General features: G+C 38.4%; 1 protein-coding gene across 1 annotated transcript in view; it reads right to left on the bottom strand.

Annotated features, from left to right (window-relative positions):
* Nucleotides 1–21,886, bottom strand: part of ZNF407 (zinc finger protein 407) — a 476,393-nt gene that overhangs the window by 113,246 nt on the left and 341,261 nt on the right. The window contains 1 exon segment of the mRNA XM_006276265.4: nt 14,587–14,765. Within this exon segment, the coding sequence (XP_006276327.2) occupies nt 14,587–14,765 (179 nt within the window).

The following is a 21,886-nucleotide window of genomic DNA, read 5'->3' as shown; positions in this document are numbered from 1 at the left end:
TGAACCTGTGCAGTCACCTATCAAAAAGTGCTTCACGCTCAAATCTGAATTACATTATAAAAAACAAGCACCTAAAAGATCAAACCTTTTTTCCCCCACAGGATGATAGGGAGGGCTACAACACTTTTACAACACCCTCTCAGAATCAGAAGTCTTGTTCTTTCTTTGAAGCTCTCTTTAGAAAATGCTTTCCTCATATCCTCAGTGGTACTCAGAAGTATTCACTCATTTTAGTCTAGGCTCAATTAACATGCTACCTTTTCAGATTCTCTCTCCAACATACACTTCTGTTCCACTCTGTTTTGGAGATAAAACTTTCCATTCTACAGCTGCCATCAGATATGAAACAGCCTTTTCTAAAAAGAAGGAGGAGGAAAATGGGCTTCATACATAGCCTCTACTTCATTTTATTCAGTATCTGTTCATAAGGAATTCCTTTTACAGTCTGTGTAAAATCTGCCCTAATTTGAATATGGTGATTTCAAACTCTGAATGTGTAACTAACATTCTGTCTTCATGTTAATGCTTATGTTTTACCTTCTAAACTTTTATCTTTCTGTTTTAAATTTGAACTCCCTAACACACACATAGAAACAGATATATCCCATGAGCTCCTATGCTATTCCTTATAAGTCTTTCCATTAAACAACCTGCACTTTAAAATAAAGAGACAGTGGAGAGGGTTATGTTTTTCTATTGTCTTAGCCCTGTTGGTATATTATATACTTAAGACTGGTCCCAATTACAGCTGACACAGCTTCCATGCTTTTCACATGCTGAAGAATACTGGTATATCCATGACTTAACATTTTAGGATTTTTGCATGAGTGGGTGGATATAAGAGCAAACAGCTGAACAAACTTTACTGAGAGCCTTGAGAGTGGCTAAGTTAAACCCTGTGTGATGTGGAGGTTAACAAAAAAAAAAATAGTCAGCAACAAATATTAGAGTGACACAGAGTAACAGCCCAGGGGACTTTTATGGCCTAATCTTTCAGTTCTGAGTCAGGATAAATTCCTATTGACCATAAAAATCATAGTAAATTCACTCTTTGGCATATGCAAGTTTTTAAAAAATGTACTAATGTCTACAGACTACAGATTTTTAAAAGGCACATTTTCCATGTTTTTATCATTATACCATCAGCCTTTTCTAGAAAAAGCTTTCATAACATGATTATCAAAATAGTTTACTAAATTTCAGTCAAATAATCCGAATCCAGTTTCACATGGAAATATTACACTAAAATTCCCAGTATCCAAGGTTGGAATACATGTTGAATCAAACAGATAATTGCGGTTTTTCACCACCATAAGAATATCCAATGGTGTACTTCCCTTAAACAGATTTTGCTTCAAAGAAGGTATTTCTGTTTTCACCTGCTATTATTTTTCTGGTTATTGTAGACACACGGTAAGATGAAGGCCACTCTACACATTTTAGGCAAGAAGCAGAAATGTTAAGTGCACAACTTAAGTTCTTACATAGCACGGGTCCTTACATTTTGTTTACAGATACAGTGACCACCTACCTCTCAGTTCAGATGGCAACCACCTAGCCTTTAAGCTTCAAAAGACAAAACATTCCTGTAAAAACCTTCTTAGAATCATTTGAGTTACTAAAACTTTTTTATTTTTGACTAAAAATGTGTCTGACTAATATTATCTGATCATTTTCTCTGATTTAGAATAAGTGAAAATATTCTTCATTGTACGCTCAGAAATTACTGACATAAAGCTTGGAAATTACATTTTATAACTTTGCTGTCTCATCCCACCATTCTGAAGACAGCAAACGAATGAGCTTGCATTGAAGCTCACTGGAACTGCATCCCTTTAACTGCCAGTGTTTTTAGTCCAATCTCAGGCAGGTTGAATCAGTGACTCAAATTTTCTGAAAAGTATCAGAACTCTGTTTTCATTCATACAAAAGCCTCTGTCATTTAAACTGAATTTACACTCCCTTTACCTCCCACCAGAGCACGTTAAATAAAAATCACACCCTACAAAACTAACAAATTAAAAAAATACAAGGTTTCTTTTTTGTTGCACATTTTCTTCATGATTTTAACAAAACTCTTTTGTCTAGATATTGATACATATCTTATACTATAACCAATTATGATGTGTACAAAAATACACTCTTGGAATACAAGATATTTTATCTTCCCTTTTGGAATCTTCCTATTATGAGCTTTGAGACCTTCTCCCCATACACTTAACTGCTCTTCTAATACTACAGAAAAACTTATACATAATAGTGTGTAGTGTGTTTCATCCTATATTCTCACATGTTAACCAAGACACAAGGGAAACAGTCTTCCTTCTATTGGACTTCTACTGATCCCCATTTTTTTAGTGCAAACAATTACAGAAAACTCTTCTCTGAACTGATAATTTTTTAGAGGTCATTCAGCCCATAATTTCAGGTCCTAGTCACTATCCTGATGGTCCTTCTTAGGAAATTGGACCCAGTGGGAACGTTTTTCCCTCTGCTTAGTCTATGGGTCAGCATTTTCCTTCTCTTGTACTTCTTAATTCCCTTAAGTGGCAATTATTTAAGGCACAGTTAGAGAAGGTGCAATCTACATTCATCCAATAAAACCTAAATATTAAAAAGGACAGAAACATCCAGTATGGTTACTAAGGATATATGGGACAGCATTAGAATTTGAAAGGTACCAAAGATATGGTAAATGAAAAGATGGGGGAAAATCATAAAGAACTATTAAAATAAAATATAAATGGGAAGAAGTAAAAAAGAATACTGTGTGTCAAAAAGACAAGGCATCTTAATTATAAAAGGTTAATATCAGAGACAAGAATTAGGTGGAATACCAGTGTGGTACACATCTGTTCAAAAAGAGCAAACAAACTGAAATCCTAAAAAAAAAAAAAATTTTGTGTGGAATGCCAGAGATCAGTCAGTTACCAGAGGGGTTATAATTGAGGGTGGTTTGGGCCCAGCAATCCACTATGAGCCCAAACTAGCAAAACACATAGATAACAATTGATTACAGTGGGACTGTTTGCATGCCTAAGGTTACACGCACATGCTGGACCAGGGCCTAATTGTTCATATAATTAAATTACTAAAAAACAATATTCTAGATTAGACATGATGCTGAGTTTGAATGAAAATTAAAGTGAATTGCAGACAAACATAGATCATTTCATTGACTTGAATAAAATACAGTACACTTTGTCAACATGGTTAATTATACTGTAGTATAAGCATCTAAAAAGAAAACGGGAAAATACACAAAATGATCCAGAAGGACATACAAGTGTTGCTGAAGGAGAAAATAAAAAAGCACCCTCTGTACAATGTACAGCTGAAGTGAGAAAGGCCAACAGGCAGTGGTATTATGTAGGTAATAATACACTCTAAGATGTGGCTATATGGAAATATAGTGCCCCCAGGTCTTGGGAGCATTGTTAGTTCAAGCATTCAGGCAATAGAGTCACCTCTTCATAACTGAGATCACGTGATGTGATCATGCATCTATGATCACGTTTCTATGTTATTGTCATGCTCCTATGTTAAACCTAAAGCAGGTGTTTACAGTTAAAACCACCATTTTGCATTCTTCTTAAGCATGTCTTTTCAATGAGAACACTTTGCTCAGGTGAACAAAACCCCCCACATTTTATGTTTCATATGAACCCATCATAACTTCAGAAGGTGCAAGGGACTAGGGCATCTTAGAGCACAAAAGAGCTCTAGGTGATAGGAAAATAAATTATTTTTTTTAACTGTTTGGCACATCCTACATATTTTTAAAAAAAAATTCTGTCCAATTTCTTTATGAAGGTAGAAGTAGCTTTCTTTCTGAATGTCTTCTATCAGAATAGTTCTGTTTTTGTTTATCCATTTGCAACTTTTTTCTTATTAATTTTCTGTGATTTATTTTACTCTCTTATAGTCCTGGAGTATGCTAAATGCAATGTAAAGTTTGTTTTATTCTTTTTACATATAATATACAATTTATTATTCAGTTGTATACTCTAGCAAAATGCAATGTAACATCCCATGCTTTTCCAACCATGGTGCTTGTCTTCAGGGAGTTCTTGTATATCTATGGTTTAATATTGCAGCTTTACCTTAAAAGATTCATGGTAAGAACATTCTATTTTAGCTCCAATAAGGCAAGAAAATAGTGTTTGAAGTTCAGCATGAAGGCTGATTTTATTTATTAATGTAAGTAACTAATAGCTTGCTGGAAAAGGAATGTGATCACTCTTTTAATCAGTGATCCTGCCATCCTTGCACTGACAGTGGCTTTTTGTGCACACCAGCTGGGTTTCAGCACTTGGTTGGCAACTCAAGGGATTTTCAAGAGCAGGTGTTTGGCTGTACATATCCTGAGGACTGAAAGCTAACAAGGACCAATCCAAGGTGTGGCTACTGTATGGCTGTTCAATCGTGTTTTAAAATAACTCAAGAGGACTCCTTGAACTAAGTTCTCCTGCCTTATTTAGACCGTCGCTGGTACTACAAGGCTCTGCTTAAAACACTGAAATTAAGAATATGCCTAATTTTCAGAATGTGCATAGTTCCACCGACTTGAATGCGATGCAGAAATATAATGACCAAGATATCTATTAGCAGAGAATCTATTAGCCTTTTGCTATGGCACTCACAAGCTAGATCTGGGTAGGAGGATAACTGTGGCACAGTTAAGGGACAGCAGGCAAAGAGTGAGACTGAAATGAGAACTATAAAAAGTGCTTTTATAATCATTCTAATCAGGGTGAGAGTTGAAGCCTACACTTGACCATGCCATGGTGGTAAATTTGAGGCAACTGAAGAGGGGAGAGTGGGGGACAAGAGGGCTAATGGGATAACTTTGGGTCAAAGATAAAGGAGACACTAGCGACCCCCCTTCAGGAACTCCACAGAGACTATCTTGCCATCATAGCTATGGGCTGTTCACAATACAGGCTCGCTCTGAAAGACATCATACACCTAGGGAATGAGTCAAGAGCTGACTGGGAGAATGCATCACAAGGAGCTACTTTGTCAGCCCCTATATGGGTCAGTATTATACTGGACATCCTGGAGGACCATCAGGAACACCTACGTATCAAGCCAATTTGCTCTTTCACCCAGCTGGTAGGACTTTCTAAATACAAAGATGACAAGGACCAAGAGAAATACTTGTGAAATGAGGACACGAAAAGAAGTTTCAGTCCCCTTAATCTTCTACCAAAAGGCAATGACAATGGCATCGTTGCATTGTAAACCTCGATTTTATAGAAAAATGCAGGATAGGAGCTTCCTAAGAAAGAAGTACACATGATGTGAGAATACTGATAATGGGGAGAGTTAATGCATTTTGTATCGTGTAGCCAGCATCATGGAGAAGGGAGCCATTAAACAGAACATACATGGAAGTGACATGCCTGTTAACTCCAACTTTACTATATAAAATATCAGAAACATTTATTTCTGGTATTGTCACTAGTATTGTGCCCTGTAGGACTGATTTATCTCATGAGGTCTGCATGATAATGGCACTCTACAAGTGTAGTATTACCACCATAGCTACCCTTCTAAAAGGGCAAAGGAAGAGTAGAGATCAGGAACTCATTTTCTATCTGGAGCAGTAAGGTACAACAGCTGACTAACTCTGTCTTTACTTTTCAGAGATACAGGAGGAACTATTCCTGGCACTAAACAGATAAAATATTCATTTTCCTTTTGAACATTTTTTTTCAAAGAATTTGGCATTCTGCATTGCTGCCTAGTGATACCACTCACCTATTAGTGTAAGTTACAATTTTTTTTAGACAAAGCATATGGAATATTACAATATTTCCCATAATTTAATATTTGAATCTGTGTTTCGACCTTCCCATTTCATGTCACTTAATGGCAACACCTGATGGTTTATCAGAACAAGCAATAAGGGGAGTGTGAAGGGAGCTCAGCTCAACCTCTGCTGCTCCACAGCAGTGGCAACACAAACAGCTTATACTGAAGGACAGGAAAAACAGTCTTCATGACCTCACCCCTTCTCCTACTTAGAAAGATCCAACCCTGCAGGTCATTGCTATACAGAAAAAAAATACTGTCACATAAGGGTTCTGTCAGGCATATAAAGCCTGAAGACAGTGATAAAAATGAGTTATACACAGATTAATTTTCTGTGAAGTACAATACAAAGTAATCTACATAGGTTGCAAGAAACCTAGCTTCCTCCTTTACAAACAGAAAATCATTTATGCTAGGTTTTTATTTCAAGCACACACTAAAATTACTATTCTTCACAAAAGAGGAAAAGGAATGTCTGCCAATCAATATGACATGCTATTGAAAGACTGGCACTAATAGCTGTGACAAGAGTGAACCTGTTTAAAGCAGAGCTGGGTTATTTTTTTTTTCCTCCTTTTTTTTTTTTTTAAGAGTATACCAGCCATCAAAAACACTGTTTTATCTAGCTGGGAATCTAAGCAATACTGTGCTATAGTTAAAGCTGCAAATTGATTTGAGTATCTTTAGCAATGACAGACTTTTAATCTTGTTTTTAAAATTACAAGATTTTAAACACATTTTACTTTTTAATGGAAATAGAAAAATGAGAATGAAATTATACTAAGGAAAACTTAAACATGGCTGCAAACAAAATTATATCTCCAATCTTTAGTGGCTTTGCTAAAGGCATAAAATGTAGTTTTGTACATGTACCCAATAGGTTTGTGTATTTCAGTCTGTTCAATTAATATGCAGGATCTGATTTAACATATTCCTGGTTTGATGAATTCAGAGGCATGAAGCAAAAAGCTGGTCTGGGTAGGTTGTTATTGTTTGACTTTCTTCCTATTCATATCACATTTGTAATTTCTAGTGTAAGGGTCACATAAATGGTATAAAGGAAACAGGTGGTGGGCAAGAGAAAAAAATGCAAATTTTAAGACCAGAAGGAAAATCAACAAAATGAAGGTGTATTTGTTGAATTATGAAATTATGTGTGTTCAAATTCATATTCTGAATATACCTGTGGTTTCCACTTGGTAATACAGTTATAGCTTGATAAAAATCACATAATAGATCACGCTATAACTTTTAGCAATCAATTTTTCCCCTAATAATTTGATAAATGTAGCTGTCAAATAGGATAAAGATCACAATTTTATTTGGGTTTAACTATTTGAGCTTTCAGGATTCAATTCATGAATACTGCAACTGTTACAACTGATACAATCTCAATTTTGTCTAGTGTTGATGATGTAATCACACCACAGTTTGCTTGTATAACCTTGTTTTGCAGAAACTAAGGAAACTGAAAGAGAAATTTACGTAGAGTGTAGAAGAGTATAGAGTTTTGGAAAGCTTATTAGGTAAAAAGCTTTGAAAAAAAAAGGTTTCCTAAATTTACCAGTGAATGTGACTTTGCTGGAAAGTTTCCTTTTACTCATTATACTCTGGAAAGAATTAAAACACGGTTATAGTACTTCCCCCCTAAACCCAGACAGAAAGGAGCAAGATGAAGGCCTGACTTACTAAACGGATGATTAATTGAACTGCCTTCCCATGAATTTCAGATCTCAGCAGCCAATAATACAGTAAGGGGACTGCCAACAAAAAAGCTGCATTTCAATAGGGTTCTTTTAACATCTTTTTTTTAATGAATGTTCTTATGTATTTTATGGAGGATTTAACTACATACTAGAAGGAAAATTATTTTAGGCAAGTATATCTGCAGTCAGACTACGGCACATCAGGCTCAAAAGGGAATACAATTTTGGCTCCAATTGTATTTTTTAATGGGAATGTCAACTGTGAGGGAGAAAACCAGTTTGGGGGCTTTCTGTACCCTCCCCACTATCTTCTACAACCACAGTATCTAAGCACTCAATAATATAATACTTAATGGTGGGCTTTAGATTCATGGAACCATAGAGTTTTAGATCAGAAAAATCTAGTCGATCATCTCCCTGAACTTCTGTATATCACAGGTCTTTAAATGTCACCTTGTTAACCCTGTATTGAGCCCAATAGCTTGTATTTAGTTAAAGCATAGCTTCCAGAAATACATTCAGTTTTGTTTTGAAGACATCAAGAGATGGAGAATGTACTTTTCTTGAAAGCTTGTTCCAATCACCTTCACTGTTAAAAAACTGCTGCCTTGTTTGTCTGATTTGGATTCAAGCTGCCAGTCTTGATTTCTTGTCATGCCTTTTTCAACTAAATTAGAGTTCTTAGTGCCTATTATTTCCTCCCAAGGAAGCAGCTTATATACTATAATTAAGTTAGTTTCAGTCTGCTTTTTGATGACCTATAGAAAGCACAGTGCTCAGAAATGACTTAGATGTCTAAATCCCACCTAACTCCAAGTTAAAAATCCCTACTCAGCTGTTTTCTAGCTATAGATGCACCTGTAAACCTGAAGTGTCTGTCAGGACTAAGGTGCAAGTTGGCACCCCTGTCTCAATAAAGCTGAACAGCAAGGTAGCCAGCTCTTAACTTTCTCCTCTCAGGATCCACACACTAGACCTTTCTCTGCCTCTCTCACTTGCAGGGTCCAATCTGGTAGCATTTTTGGAATGTGACTAAAGCCTTCACACAAAAACAGCCAGAAAGTGACACCTCTGTTTTATTCAATATTTCTGTGGTTGGAGCACTTGTCAGGATGTAAGACACCCATGTGTAATCCCTTTCTCTACATCACAGGGTTCAAAAACACATCTTCAAACTTTCAGGAGAGTGCCTAGCCAGCAGTCTATTGACTATTCTGCCATGGGACTGATCTCATTCCTTCTCATTGTTTTTTTGACCATTTAGTATTTTATCCTTTAACTGCTTAATGTCAAATATGTCAATAGTCACCAGTGTAGGAACAGGAACCCATGCTTCCCCTGTCGCAGCTAAATGTCCTATCTGCTGGGCTCACTCTTATGCTCATTCTTTTCTCTCTCTCACAATCAATATTTAAATAATCCATGCAAAATGGAATAGCTTCTACAGTAGAGATTGAGAAAGGCCCCCAGTCAGAACACTCAACAGTCTGGTGGCTGGGGTACTCTTAGAAAATGGGAAATTTGTCTTTGAAGCTCCTCAGACAGAGCAGGGAACTGAATCCTAGTGTACTACAAATTTACAGCATGTCCAATTGTTGAGTTGTTACATTAAAAAAATGGGGCACAAGCCCTGGCACAATCATCACCACTGACTTCAAATAAAACACTGACTCCTCCCTGGTTTTTGAAGAAAAGGTCTTAGGTGCTAACTTCAAGAGAGGGTTCAGACTCATGAATCAATATCCCAAATCCCAGAGGAAGACATGATTAAAAACACACCCCTCTCTAAGACATTTCCTATTGTCCATCTTAGGTTGCACCTTTCCTTTCTTGCTGACTGTTATAAATAACATTCTCAGATGCCTCGCGTACATTAACTGGAAACCCACATGTGCAACTTGAGACTGTGGATACCACTACACCAAAACTCGTAAAAGTCCCAACCAGGTTCCAACAAACTGTGCCATCTGCCAGTGCTCTGGACATTTTGTAATCAGGCTCCAGTCCAGAGAACAACAGAGGAACAGCCATGATAGCATAAAAGAACAATTTCCTTATGGACAATGAATAATGGATATGTCATTGTTCTTATGCCACTTAACATCTCTGCAGCTTTTGAAAAGGTTGTGCCCAGGGCACTGCTCACATACTTGCACAATAAAGCTGAATAGACAATCTTACAACAGCATCATTTACCTCCAAACAAGGTAAAGAAAATAGTAAAGAAACTATGAAGAAACTTCCGTTTCCCACAAATGCATCATTTGTCTAATCCCTTCTTCAGTACTTACATGGGATTACTTGAAAAGGCAGTAATACCCTATGGTCTCTGTTGATGGCAACATAATGGAGGTAATAAACTGCAATTAAACTGCATATCTCAGTCTCTTCAGAATCAAAATATCACAAAGATGTCACAACGCTTACAAAAGAAGATCTCCCACATGGAGAATATTTGGGTTAAACTGAACCTGGGCACTATTAAGTGATGCTACTCAGAAGGTTGAAAGGTTCTGAGAAATTAGCTAGAATACTGTCCTCTTCCAAATTCAATCAAGGATATCAAGCCTCTACCTTCACCCTCGCCCTTTCCCAGTTGACAAAGTGGTACAAAACTGCAGACTCCAATTTGATCCATCAGTAAACTGAAGCAATCATATAGAGTGACTGATGAAAAAATACCTTCAGTTACCTACAAGATACTTAGAAATTTCACCCTTTTCTCCAAGAAAAATGTGTTCATACAGAGAAATGCTTTCATCACCCTCAAATTGGATTACTTCAATGCAATTTACCTGATGGTAAATGTGGAAGTAATACAGGAGATCTTAGGTTCAGCAGAAAGTAGCCATTTAATGGGAAATGTTTCAGCCCTTGCATTGATCTCTATTGTTCTCCATCTACTTCTATTACTACTTTAAGGCCTCGATCCTGATCTTCACCATCCATAACACATGAGGACCTAATCACATCAGTAACTACAACCTCTTCCCTAACTCACCAAGATAACAGTTTCTTTGGATTAATACTCTGTATGAGACCAGAATAAAACGTGAAAGCCAGAGATTAAAAAAATATATATATTAACAAAACTCCTCTTGCTTAATCATTAATATTGTTAATGTTTAATTTATGATAATTGATCTCCATGTTATCTCAGTTATAACTGTAAGAATCCACATTGCTTAGAGCATATACAAATACTCTTCTCATTACAAATTTGGGCTACAGATTCCCTTAACTCTGTACCCAAAGTGGGAATTTTCTTCCCTTTCTTGGACTGTAGTAAAATTTATCATCTTGCTACAAATGTGAACTTTTCAGCAAATAAATGCTTATTGTGAATTGCTACGTCTCAAAATTCACAGTATATTCATGCTGAAGAGGCTACAGAAACTGGGACAGAGAATACTTCAAAAACAAGCACAAACAACATTTTGGATTGTATGCGTTTCAGTTCTACCCACAGTGAAATCTTCACCAAAAAAAAAAAAAAAAAAAAAAAAAAAAAAAAAAAAAAAATCAGACTGTACATAAATGATATAATTTAATACCCTTGGCTGGAATACAGTATTTAGTTAATACAGGTCTTGTTTTGAGACAGTATACTTGTTTTAGAGATGGATTGAAGTTGGAACACAGCTTTTCAAGCAAAGTTTTTTTTAAATGGTCTGTTCAAATACATAACTTTAAAAAAGTTTAAAACAGAGACAGAAGCATTGTTTAGATCACCATTGTTATCAAAGGTACATTAGTATCTGCTGTGGTTTATAGGAAGATAGTTACAAAATTTTTTGAGCTAAATCGTCCTTTTTTGTAGAACAGCAGAAAGGGAGGAAAGGCAACAGCTCTGCAGGACTAGCTTTGTACCATGTCTGTGTATTAATTCCTTTTATTAGAAGGAACATAAAAGGCGGAAAATGCATAGTGTCTCAGAAATGTGGTGAAGTTAGATCCCTTGTCTCAAAATTAGACTGGACATTAGGAAGAACTTTAGACTGGACATTAGGAAGAACTTCTTCACAGTTCGAGTGGCCAAGGTCTGGAATGGGCTCCCAAGGGAGGTGGTGCTCTCCCCTACCCTGGGGGTCTTCAAGAGGAGGTTAGACGAGTATCTAGCTGGGGTCATCTAGACTCAGCACTCTTTCCTGCTTATGCAGGGGGTCGGACTTGATGATCTATTGAGGTCCCTTCCGACCCTAACATCTATGAATCTATGAATCTATGCATGTGAAACTAATATTCAGTGAACTAGAGTTTGGTTGTCCAGATATTATCCATCATATACTGACATAACGAGGGGTTCCAGAATAGAGTGAAATATTTGCCAAATAAGAAGATAGTGTGCAAATAAAGAGTTTCCAGTTACAAAAGTACAGTGCCTTGTTTTAAAAAAAAAAAGAAAGAATGAAAATTGTGGGTACATGTACTGAAGGGTGCCCAGTGAAAGTTTGTGTTGTAACTACATATAATGATATCCACGCTTCCAAGATACTGATGAACAGTATTACTGACAGGCAGTCTGTGAGGAGTCATTCAAGGAAAGATTTCTTGACTCAGTTTGGCACAAATATATTTTTCTTACTTAAATGGAAGCCCATGTAGGCAGAACTTGGTCTCAGTAGGCCTTTGGCAGATGTTAATATAATTGTGCCTTTGGGACTGGAGAAATGCCAGAGTGCATGGCATGACATGTGACTTTTGGGATCAGGCATACAGTTCCTCTGATCCCAATCATGCTTGCAGCTGAGGACCACATTCCTGATTCATAGCTGCATGTGCAGGCACCCATTCAAACATCAGGTACTCAGGGCTGCCTCTGGGGACTGACCAGGGAGCAGCCAGGTCTGGGACACAGGATTGCCCTCTATCCCATCCGAACAATCAGCTAATTGTTGGGATAAGGGGTGGGGCAGCCTCGAGTCCAAGTCTGAGACAAGGATTGTCCTCTACCACATTTAAGGGTTCAGGCACACCGTAGCTGTGTCCAGGACTCCAGGTGCCCCATCCCTGCACTCAGCTGAACATTGGGATGGGACACGTGTCCCAGACCTGGGTTTGCCACATGTTACATGTTCGATTTAAGGTGCAATGCAAACCGGAAGATGCTCTACATTATGCATGGAACATCTTTGTAGCTGGTTTGAGATTTTATCGTGCCATAGATAAACTGACTGAACATACGGCATGTCACAATTTGTGGCATGACTACAAGGTTAATCGCATCATAAATGTAACATCTGTCAGGCCCTCAAACTCCTCCTCTCTTGGCTCCCTGGCCCTTTCCACTTTCCAGTATTTTGCAGTTTGTCCTCCTTTCCCATTATTCTGACTTCTATCTCCACTCAGTTTCTTTCAAGTTCTCTGGCTCTTTCAAACTCAAGATCAAACTCCTTATACTCATGTTAAACTCTGACCTACTGTTTTATCTCCCTCACTCCTCTTGCTGCTCACTCTTGCTTTGCCTGTTGTCATGTCCTCCAACTCTGATCTTTTCATTCTTTTCCCTGCTGCCCCTGCTACTTGAAAAGCCACCAGACATAGTCCGATACCAAGTATTGAGACTTTTCTCTTCCTATTCTCTCCTTCAAACCCATGTTTTGGTTTGCTGTCTCAAAATGACATCCTTGCTCATGCTATCTACCCTTTGCTGCACTTCAGCTTCTACTTAGCACTTCCAGAATGTATGTGCTCATTTTTTTATTTGATTTAGCCTCCTTCTTTCCTCTATTTATCTTCCTATTCTTTTTCTAATGTAGAAAAATAAACTCTGAGAAAAGGGACCATATTAAATCTTTTCAAATCATCATACAAACTTACAGCAATACTCAAAACACTTTAAAATAAACAGTATCATAAATCGAAGAGAACAAAGAACAAAAAATGCATGTACATTTATGTGACAGCCTCTTTATGTCCCTCATCTAGGTCATGTTTCAACAAAGCACTTAAACACCTTCTTAACTTTAAGTATATGAGTACTTTCACTACCACTGATGGAATTATTTATATGCTTTAAGAAAAGAAACTTTTTATGTGTTTGCTGAGTCTGGCCACAGCATCCAGTGCACTGCAATTAGTAACTTTTAGTTGACTAGTATGTAGTCCCTTTCTCTACTTTTTTGACGAGCACAGACCACTAAAGACTCAGGATGTACTCTGGTACTAGCATCTGGCAAAAGGTTAGAAGAGGCAGTCAGAGAAAAAAAAGCACACTATATTGTATCCCTCCTACATTATTTCATAAAACAAAAACTATTTGTAATAACTTTGGCTGCTTACAGATGTGAGGGGGGGAGGGGGGGAGGAATATGCTTTAAGTTTGGCACCCCCTGTGCCAAGTCCAGTGCATGCTTAGATGTGGCTCTCCCACCATCTATATAGATGAGACATTTCAGCGGGGCTTTTTGATGCTTTTATCTAATAGTAATTGAATCAGCTTTAGACAGAAGTGCCAAAAATCCCTGCTGAAGTGCCCAATCTATACAGATGCTGGGTTGAACTGACACACTGCCTCTTCCAGTAAAGTGCTCTTTTGTTTTTTCCCACATTTGTGAGCACCCTTTTTGTTCATATAACTGTATACTAACAGAACCAACTGCCTTGCTGTTGTATCCTGTGGTGTTAAGTATTAGCTGCTCCATTTTAACAAGTTAAATAATATTTAAAAATGTTTAAAGTACTGCATCAATTTAGCACCTCATTCCATTTTATTACACTGCTCCACCTTTTTTTTTTTTTACAAGACCATAAAACAATATTTTTCTTCTAACATAAGCTCAGACAAGTTGCAAAAGTGCTTGTTTAAATCAACATGCAAATATCCTGAGTTTACACATATAAATGCAGACTCTGTGCATGAAATGTAGACATATCTCAATACTAAATACATCACTTTCACCTGTAAGTGAAATCTGAAGTGGATCGAGTCCAATTTAAAATCATGCTCTTCTTTAGAATAAATGGTAGAAACATTGAAGAGCTAGCATTCTTTCTGCAATCATTTAAGTGTGTTCATTTAGAAAAGTGAAGAATTTGTAAACAAACAGAAGAACGATCTTACCGGCATGCAAGTAAGCCAGATCAGGATTTTCGATGTCTGGATGCAATTCTTTCAGGTGGTTACGAAATTCCACTGGGATATTGGTTCCATAATCACATTTGGGGCAGTTATACATCTTTACTCCTTCATGCTTTCCTGTGTGTAAGATATGCTTACGGATATTTTCAGCACAGTTAGACCTAAAAAGAGAGAAGTGTAGAAATAATTAAGTTAAGATGTATAATCACATGTACACACAGACTGTACACACAGAGTGGCCATCCAACAGCATTCAAGCACTGGCTGAAAATGAAATCCTGCCCTTATCATGCAGAATCAGTATGATTTCCACAGTTAACTTAGTTTTTCATGGTGTGCCTGATTTTAACAGCCTCTTAACTTCTACAAGAAATCCCGTCTGAACATTTTCAGAGATACATTTGTAGGGAGGTGTCAAGTTAAGGAGCACAACTGGACAATAAGAATTTAAAAGAATGAATAGTTTTTTTACCCTTGCAAAAGTCTTATACTTTTGTTTTACTTTTAAGTGAAAGGAGAAGAACATAATATCTCCCAAACACCTCAACTTAGCCAAATAGATTTTTCTTGCCCTTTTGAGCACCCGGCCTTTTATTGGCTCCAAGTGTAAGTAAGCATAGATGCTTGTATAAAACATTCCACGTGGAATTCATGTGAACCTTCTCCACAGGGTTTGTAAAACCCATAGGAGTCATTGCAATCGATTTTATAAGGATAACCCATTAACTCTTGCAGAGCTTATGAATTTTAATGATCTATGAAAAAGCATCAACTTGGCAAGGACAGTGCCTGCACTTCTGTATACCATGCTACACACAAACACAGACCCAGATTTATAAATCCTGGAAGTTTGCATGTATAAAGTTAGGGAAGCACATCTCATTCTAGATCCTTGAAAAAAATGGCCTGAAAAGTACTTAACCAAAAATGGTTTCAATAGCATCAGAAATGTTATATATCACTAATGTGACAGTAATTTTGAATTTAAAATTACATTTTTTTCCCAAAAAAGGGTTTAATTTAATTTAGAATTCTCTAGCTAGTCAAGTTGTATGGATTAAAGTGTATATGTACATAGTTACATAACTATAGCAACCTGAAAAGTAGTGGGTTTTTTTTTAAATACAAGTAATTGATAATATCCTCACTTTTACCAAAATAATTGCCTTAAATGACTACATTTGTTTTTGTTTGGAAATACTTTATATGTATTGTATGTTTTAAGTGTCAGCAATTAAAGGATTCTACCTTTATCTCAGTGTTAACCTTAATCTAACCTTAAGCAGCAGTGTAACCAAAATTGGAAAAAAATCAAAGTATGAAAGTAAAATATACAGATAAATACAATTAAAAAATTACTAAAATAAGAACAATGTAGTACATCGACTAAAAGTGACCAAATCTGCCTGCCTCAAGAGGTGGACTTCTACATGTTTCAGTGATATTCAAATAGCACTGTGACAGGCACCTAAAAAAAAAATCACCCTAAAATAGATTGGAAATAGCAGCTTGATGATCACTTCCTATTCTGTTGGAGTGTTTGCTTCTCCCTTGGAGATGGTCATGGTAAAGCTAGTATCTGCCTTACGGTGCTGCCCAAGCTCATCCTCTGTCATGTCCATCTGCTATATAATAGTATAATGATCAGACCCTTGAGAACATCAGGGAAGGCACTTATGTTCACAGAAATTAGTGGGAATTACAAGTCTTCAGCACCTCTCAGGATCGGGCCCTAAAAAAATGATTGCAGGACTAAGTATTGTTAAAGTGAAACATACATTTTACAAGAATAATTTGTAATAGGCACTTCAATGCAGGCCACAGTTCAGTAACCTTGTATCAGGGGTTGCATTTTAAAGGACAGCTGATTAAAGAAATTATTAATCCGAGTGCCAGAAAACTATCTGTATTCTTTTAGCTGTGCTACAGTATTACACTAAGGGAAAATGTAACGCTTATCCTTTCAATACTATAAAAACTTTTCTGTGAAACATAATGTTCCATGGGATGTGGAGCAGTGATGATATGTAGGAGGTGCATGGGGCTGCACGTGCACCCTCTGAGAGCACTGGTGCACGCCCTGACTGCAATGTTCCTGGGCAGGTGAGAGAGCTGGTGCCCCCCCTGAAAGCACTGGCCAAGGAGTGCACCAGGAGAAGTGGTCTCCTTGCGGCCAATCCTGCTGACCAGAAGTGCCAGTAGCACACCTGGAAGTGCTAGTGGTGCGCTGCTGCCAGTTGAGGGTCGTCAGGATCGGCCGTGGGGAACCCCCTCTTCTCCCGGCCCATGGGATCACCCACGGGGGGACTCTCCCCCAGTCAGCAGGATTGGCTGCGGGGGACCTCCCTTCCCCCAGCCTGTGGGATTGGCTGCAAGGGCCCCTCCCTTCCCCCTGGTTTCTGACTGTCCACTTGGGGGCAAGTGCCATTCCTGACTGAGGAGGCACCAGTGGCCCATGCTGTGGAGGAAACTTACTCTGTTTAAGCTGTGATAGGACAGTGCTATCTTCGCTGATTTTTGGAGTTTTTCAAGCCAGCATTAATTATGCCACTGGAGAGTTTCATTTATTGAACCATCTTAAAAATGTTCTGAGACTGTGGGTACCAATGCCTGATTGATTCAGAAGGGCTAAGTACAGACAGCCAGAAAGCCCAAGGCTGAATTGATTCAACCTTCACTGGTCAGTCTAAGCTGCATAGATTGAACTAATAAGCAAGTGAACAGACATTCACTTTTGATTCTGGAAATGCAGCCACATGCCTGCAGTGGCTCAAGCCAGAAGCCAGGAGGTGCTACATCACACCACCCTGCTCAGCTGGAGCAGACAACTTGGGCCAAGGCTAGCCTGCCCACCCTGCGAGGGAGGAGAGTTGCAAAGCATCCTGGGATGCTGGGGGACTGAGAGTCAACTTGAATCTGGATGGGATCTGGGACAGACATTGCATAAATTGATTTGAGCCAAATCAGTTAAGTCTGATACTATGTCCATCCAGGCTCATATTAAACCAGTTTTGGCCATTTTGAAAGCAGTTTATATGCACTGAACTTCAGGCCTAGGGACATACATTACACATAAACTGGTTGAAGTGACCAGAAAGTGGTTTAAACCTGTAAAAGAACAGACATTCAGTGCACATAAGCCAGTTTGAAAATGGCTGAAACCAGTTTGAGATAAACCTGGTTGAATGTAGTATCAGACTTAACTGATTTGGCTCAAATCAGTTTATGTAATGTCTGTCCCAGACCCCTTGCTGGTTTAAATTAAATCAGACTCCCCCAGCATCCTGGCATGCTCTCTGGGCTGGGTGGAGTGCTTTTCTCTGCCCCAGTGAGCTGGGCTGGCTCCTCCCCTCTGCTCTCTAATTGGAGCAGGGGGTGTGGCCAGACCAGACCGTAAGGCAAATTTCTCCTTCCCTCCATCCCCTTCCCCACCCCCCACCTCCACCAGCAAACCCTGGGGATCATAGCTGCTGTTTGCCAGCCCCAGCTGCACCTCTATGGCTTGCCTTCAGCTAGGGAGGGATGGAGTTAATTCCTCCCTCTGTCCCCTCTCTCACCCTGAACCCCTGGGGGTTTGGCTGCAGTCTCTGTGGTTTGGGAGGGGATTCATTCCACAGCATTTGGGGGGGGGGGAAGGCAAGCTAGTCCCCTGTGTGCAGATCCAAGCTCTGCACCTATGAGCACAGAGCTAAGATCTGCAGGACCAGACTGAAAGGTGGGAAGTGTTGGCAAAGACCTGACAATCATCACACATGCTGGAGATGCAGTTAAGGAAAGTTGCAGACAGCTTCACCAAAGAATATAGAGAGGTACATACCTAAACAAAGCCTTTCTGGATGCCTGGCTGTAAGGAGACACTCCACCCTCAGGATTAGTAAAACTAATTCTTGTCTTCCTGGTTTACATTTTAAATTACATCTGTGTCTAAGCATGCTGTGTTTTACTAGGCTGTATCTTAGCTTAGGCAAAGATTTTTGGTAGTTCCCTATTGTATGCTTTGCAAACTGCTATGTTCAATACATGCTTGCTTCAGAGAAAGGACTTTTTCCCCTTCCCCACACCTCAGTCTGCCATGAGCAAACCCTCCCGGCTGGTGGCTGGCATCCCTTGTGTTGTTAGTCCTGGCTGGTGCCTGGCCACCCCGCCCCCCACTCCAGCAAGAAGGGGTGAGAGCCATAGGCAGCGTCTCTCTTCTCTCCCCTTTGGCAGTGGTTGCCAGGCATGCTGTAGTGCCTCCCAGCTCCTGGCTGGAGCCACTGCAGGTATGTGGCTGCATTTCCTGATTTCACAGAGAATGTCTGTTCAGTTATTAATCAGTTTAAGCTGCATAGTTTAGACTAACCTGCAAAAAGTGAATCAATTCAGGCTTGGGCTTTTTGAATGTCTGTCCCTAGTCCTGTTGTATTAGAGATCTGAAACAGTATCTGGTTGCTTCTACTGGTGTGTGTGTGATTTCTGTCACTAGTCCAAGGGACATAAGAAATGTAACAATATTTGTCTAAGCGATAAACCTAGAAAGGGCTAATCACAAATTAGGAATACAAGATTATAAAGCATTACAAGTGGCCTCCCTTACTAGGTTGCAATGGAGGGATTGCTATAACAAAATAACCAATGAAGGTGACAACTGGCACATGCAAGCACTTTTGAAGCCAAGTAATACCCTTAAATATGGTACGACAAAAATGTACTGCACTTTTTTTTTTTTAAATTAGTCAATGTGCCTTGAATGCCTGTTTCATTATCACTCTTATTCTTAATGGTTGGCAAATACATCTGACATAAACACCAAAAATTGTATTTTTATATAAATATATACAATTTAAATCATTGCAACTCAAATGACTCCACAAAGATTTCTGTGATTTTAAGAAGCATTGCATTTTTATTAAAATTGTGGCATTATACACATCTAACTAAAATATTATAGGGTTGCAATTGTGATGATAGTTAAACACGTGACAAGATTTGTGTTATAAATTCCATTTTCAGGAGTTTATGAACTTTAAGATAAAGATTCCCTTTATAGTGAAATTTAGCAATGAAGAACTCTCCTGCCTTGAAAATTTGAATAAAATGAGTCTCTGGTTTTTGAGTCCAGTTCTTGAATTACAGCAGCCAAATAAATAAATACAGCTTTTAAGGGGCTGGCCTGTGTTCCAGTATCACTAAAGCAGATGTTGTTTTAGTAAAATTATTATTATTATTTCTTAATATGATGAGCGTGTTTTTGCCTGTGTGAGCCTTTTCCTATTTTGCAAACCAGTTTTGCATGTGACAGTTTTTGACTGTGCACTCACAGGACAAGTATTCTTTGCAGAGAGTTAAACAGTCTGAGATTATCTATCTATGGCTATATGAAAAGTGCTGCTGTAAGAAACTATAGTGGAAAATTTACCCTTCTTTCTTCTTTCCTAGCAATGGGTGCTGCTAGAATGCATAGGAAGGGTTTTATGAGACCTTTTCAAGCTCCAATAAAAGAATTTTCACTACTCAAGAGGACTATATATTGATAAGGAGACTTGTCCTCTGGGCATGTAGTAGATGAAAGGAGAATGAGAGATATGAAAATCTTGCTACGCAAGACCTTTAAGAAGGAGCATAATACTGTTATCACAAATAGTTTAAGTGTAGGGGAGGCTGAAGACCTTGATCCAGTCCACACATTTTGGATAATTCCTGTTATAAAAACAATGTCTTTTCTCTAAAGAAGACTCATGTGGTTTGAGGGAAAAGGTTGGTAAGCTTCTCCTGAGCAATATGCCTGTTGTCAAAGGGCATAGGAGAAGACTTTTCACAGCACAACAAGAGGGTACAGTAGCAGGATAGTCAAACTCCTCAAAAGGTATGGAAAATTCAATTGTTCCTTGAGAAATCATTCAATAGTAGATACTAATTGGAGCTAAAATGAACTTCTAAATCTCTTTAATTTTCATCTGTCGCTAATGTATGCATGGTTTTCATTGTATGTGCAGACTGAGTCACGGTCAGTGGTTGCCCTAGGAGTCAGAACTTGACAAGTCACATAGTTATATCAGAATTGCCAAAGTTAACTTTTGTTTTTTAAACACAGACAATGCTGTTGTAATGCCAATATTACACAAAGGAACAGTTAATTCCTTGTCCTTGTATAGCCAAAGATTTAGAAGACAGAGTGTGATAGATCAGTTTGGCCCTTTAAAAGGGAGCATGCCAACCTGCTGAAAAAGCGCAACTGTGGGTGTTTAGGTAATGAGGAAGTACTTGACTAGTAGCTTAAAACCCAGAGAAGAGAGCAGAAGGAAGTAAACTGAGTGAAGGAGCAGTTTGTAAGCAGAATACAAAAGTGGAATCCAAATAAGTGTGCAACCGGGAAGGGGCCATGCTATTGTACTAGGCCAGAGCCAAAGGGCCCCTCCTACTGCCTGGAGAAGAGCTAAAATTACTGTTGCATCACTGTTTGCTGGTGTATTTGTTTGTTTTGTGCAAGGATTGTGTTTTTGGATTTAAAGGACTGGCTGAGGAGCTCCTCAGGCATAAGACTCGTCAGCCTGCTTGCACAGAGGTTTCTATAACATCCTTGTTTTTGTTCTTTTGTAAACACATTTCAAAATGTGGGTAACACATCCAGAAACTAACAACAGTATAAAAAAGAGGAGGCAAGAATTAGCATTAATTAGTAAGAGGAAATCTCAAATGGCGTTATATTAAGAGGTGATCTGATATAATTGATAAAATGACAGGAATCTCACTTCTACTCATTGCCTAAACTTGCCACCCAGAATGAAAGTTAAAGATTTCATGCACACACCTTAATAAATATGTTGCTTCTTATAAGTCTGTTTCTTTCGGTTCAGGTGCACTTATTAGTAAAGTTCTCAGATGTTTTTATATTGTGCAATGCACCATCTTGAAAAGATACATATGTGTATCAATGGAGGGTTTAAAAGGCAGGAATGGAGCAAAATGCTTATTATCTAGCCCACTAGGTTTGAGAGATTTTAGAATATAACAGGACTCATATTCTCACAAAAATAAACTGTTCTTGAATAATTTCTCCAAGGCATTAGGAACAAGCAGCTTCTTTTTGTACAGGAATGCACCTAATCTAAAGTACTTTTGATGATGGCATGGATGTCACCAATTACATCTTTAGAGTAGGCTGAGTAAAAGGATTTCTTTCAACTTTCCTCTCTGAGTCAATATATCCAAAGTTCACCATGGGTAGAGAGACCACCAGTGGTCTGTCTTTTTAAAAGCATGGATACAAGAACTGAACACGGCATTCCATGAATGGTCAGGT

The sequence above is a fragment of the Alligator mississippiensis genome, chromosome 3 (genome assembly GCF_030867095.1).
Source record: "Alligator mississippiensis isolate rAllMis1 chromosome 3, rAllMis1, whole genome shotgun sequence".
NCBI classification, from domain to species: Eukaryota; Metazoa; Chordata; order Crocodylia; family Alligatoridae; genus Alligator; species Alligator mississippiensis.
Note: the sequence above shows the minus strand (reverse complement) of the source record. Positions and strands in the feature narration are given on the sequence as shown.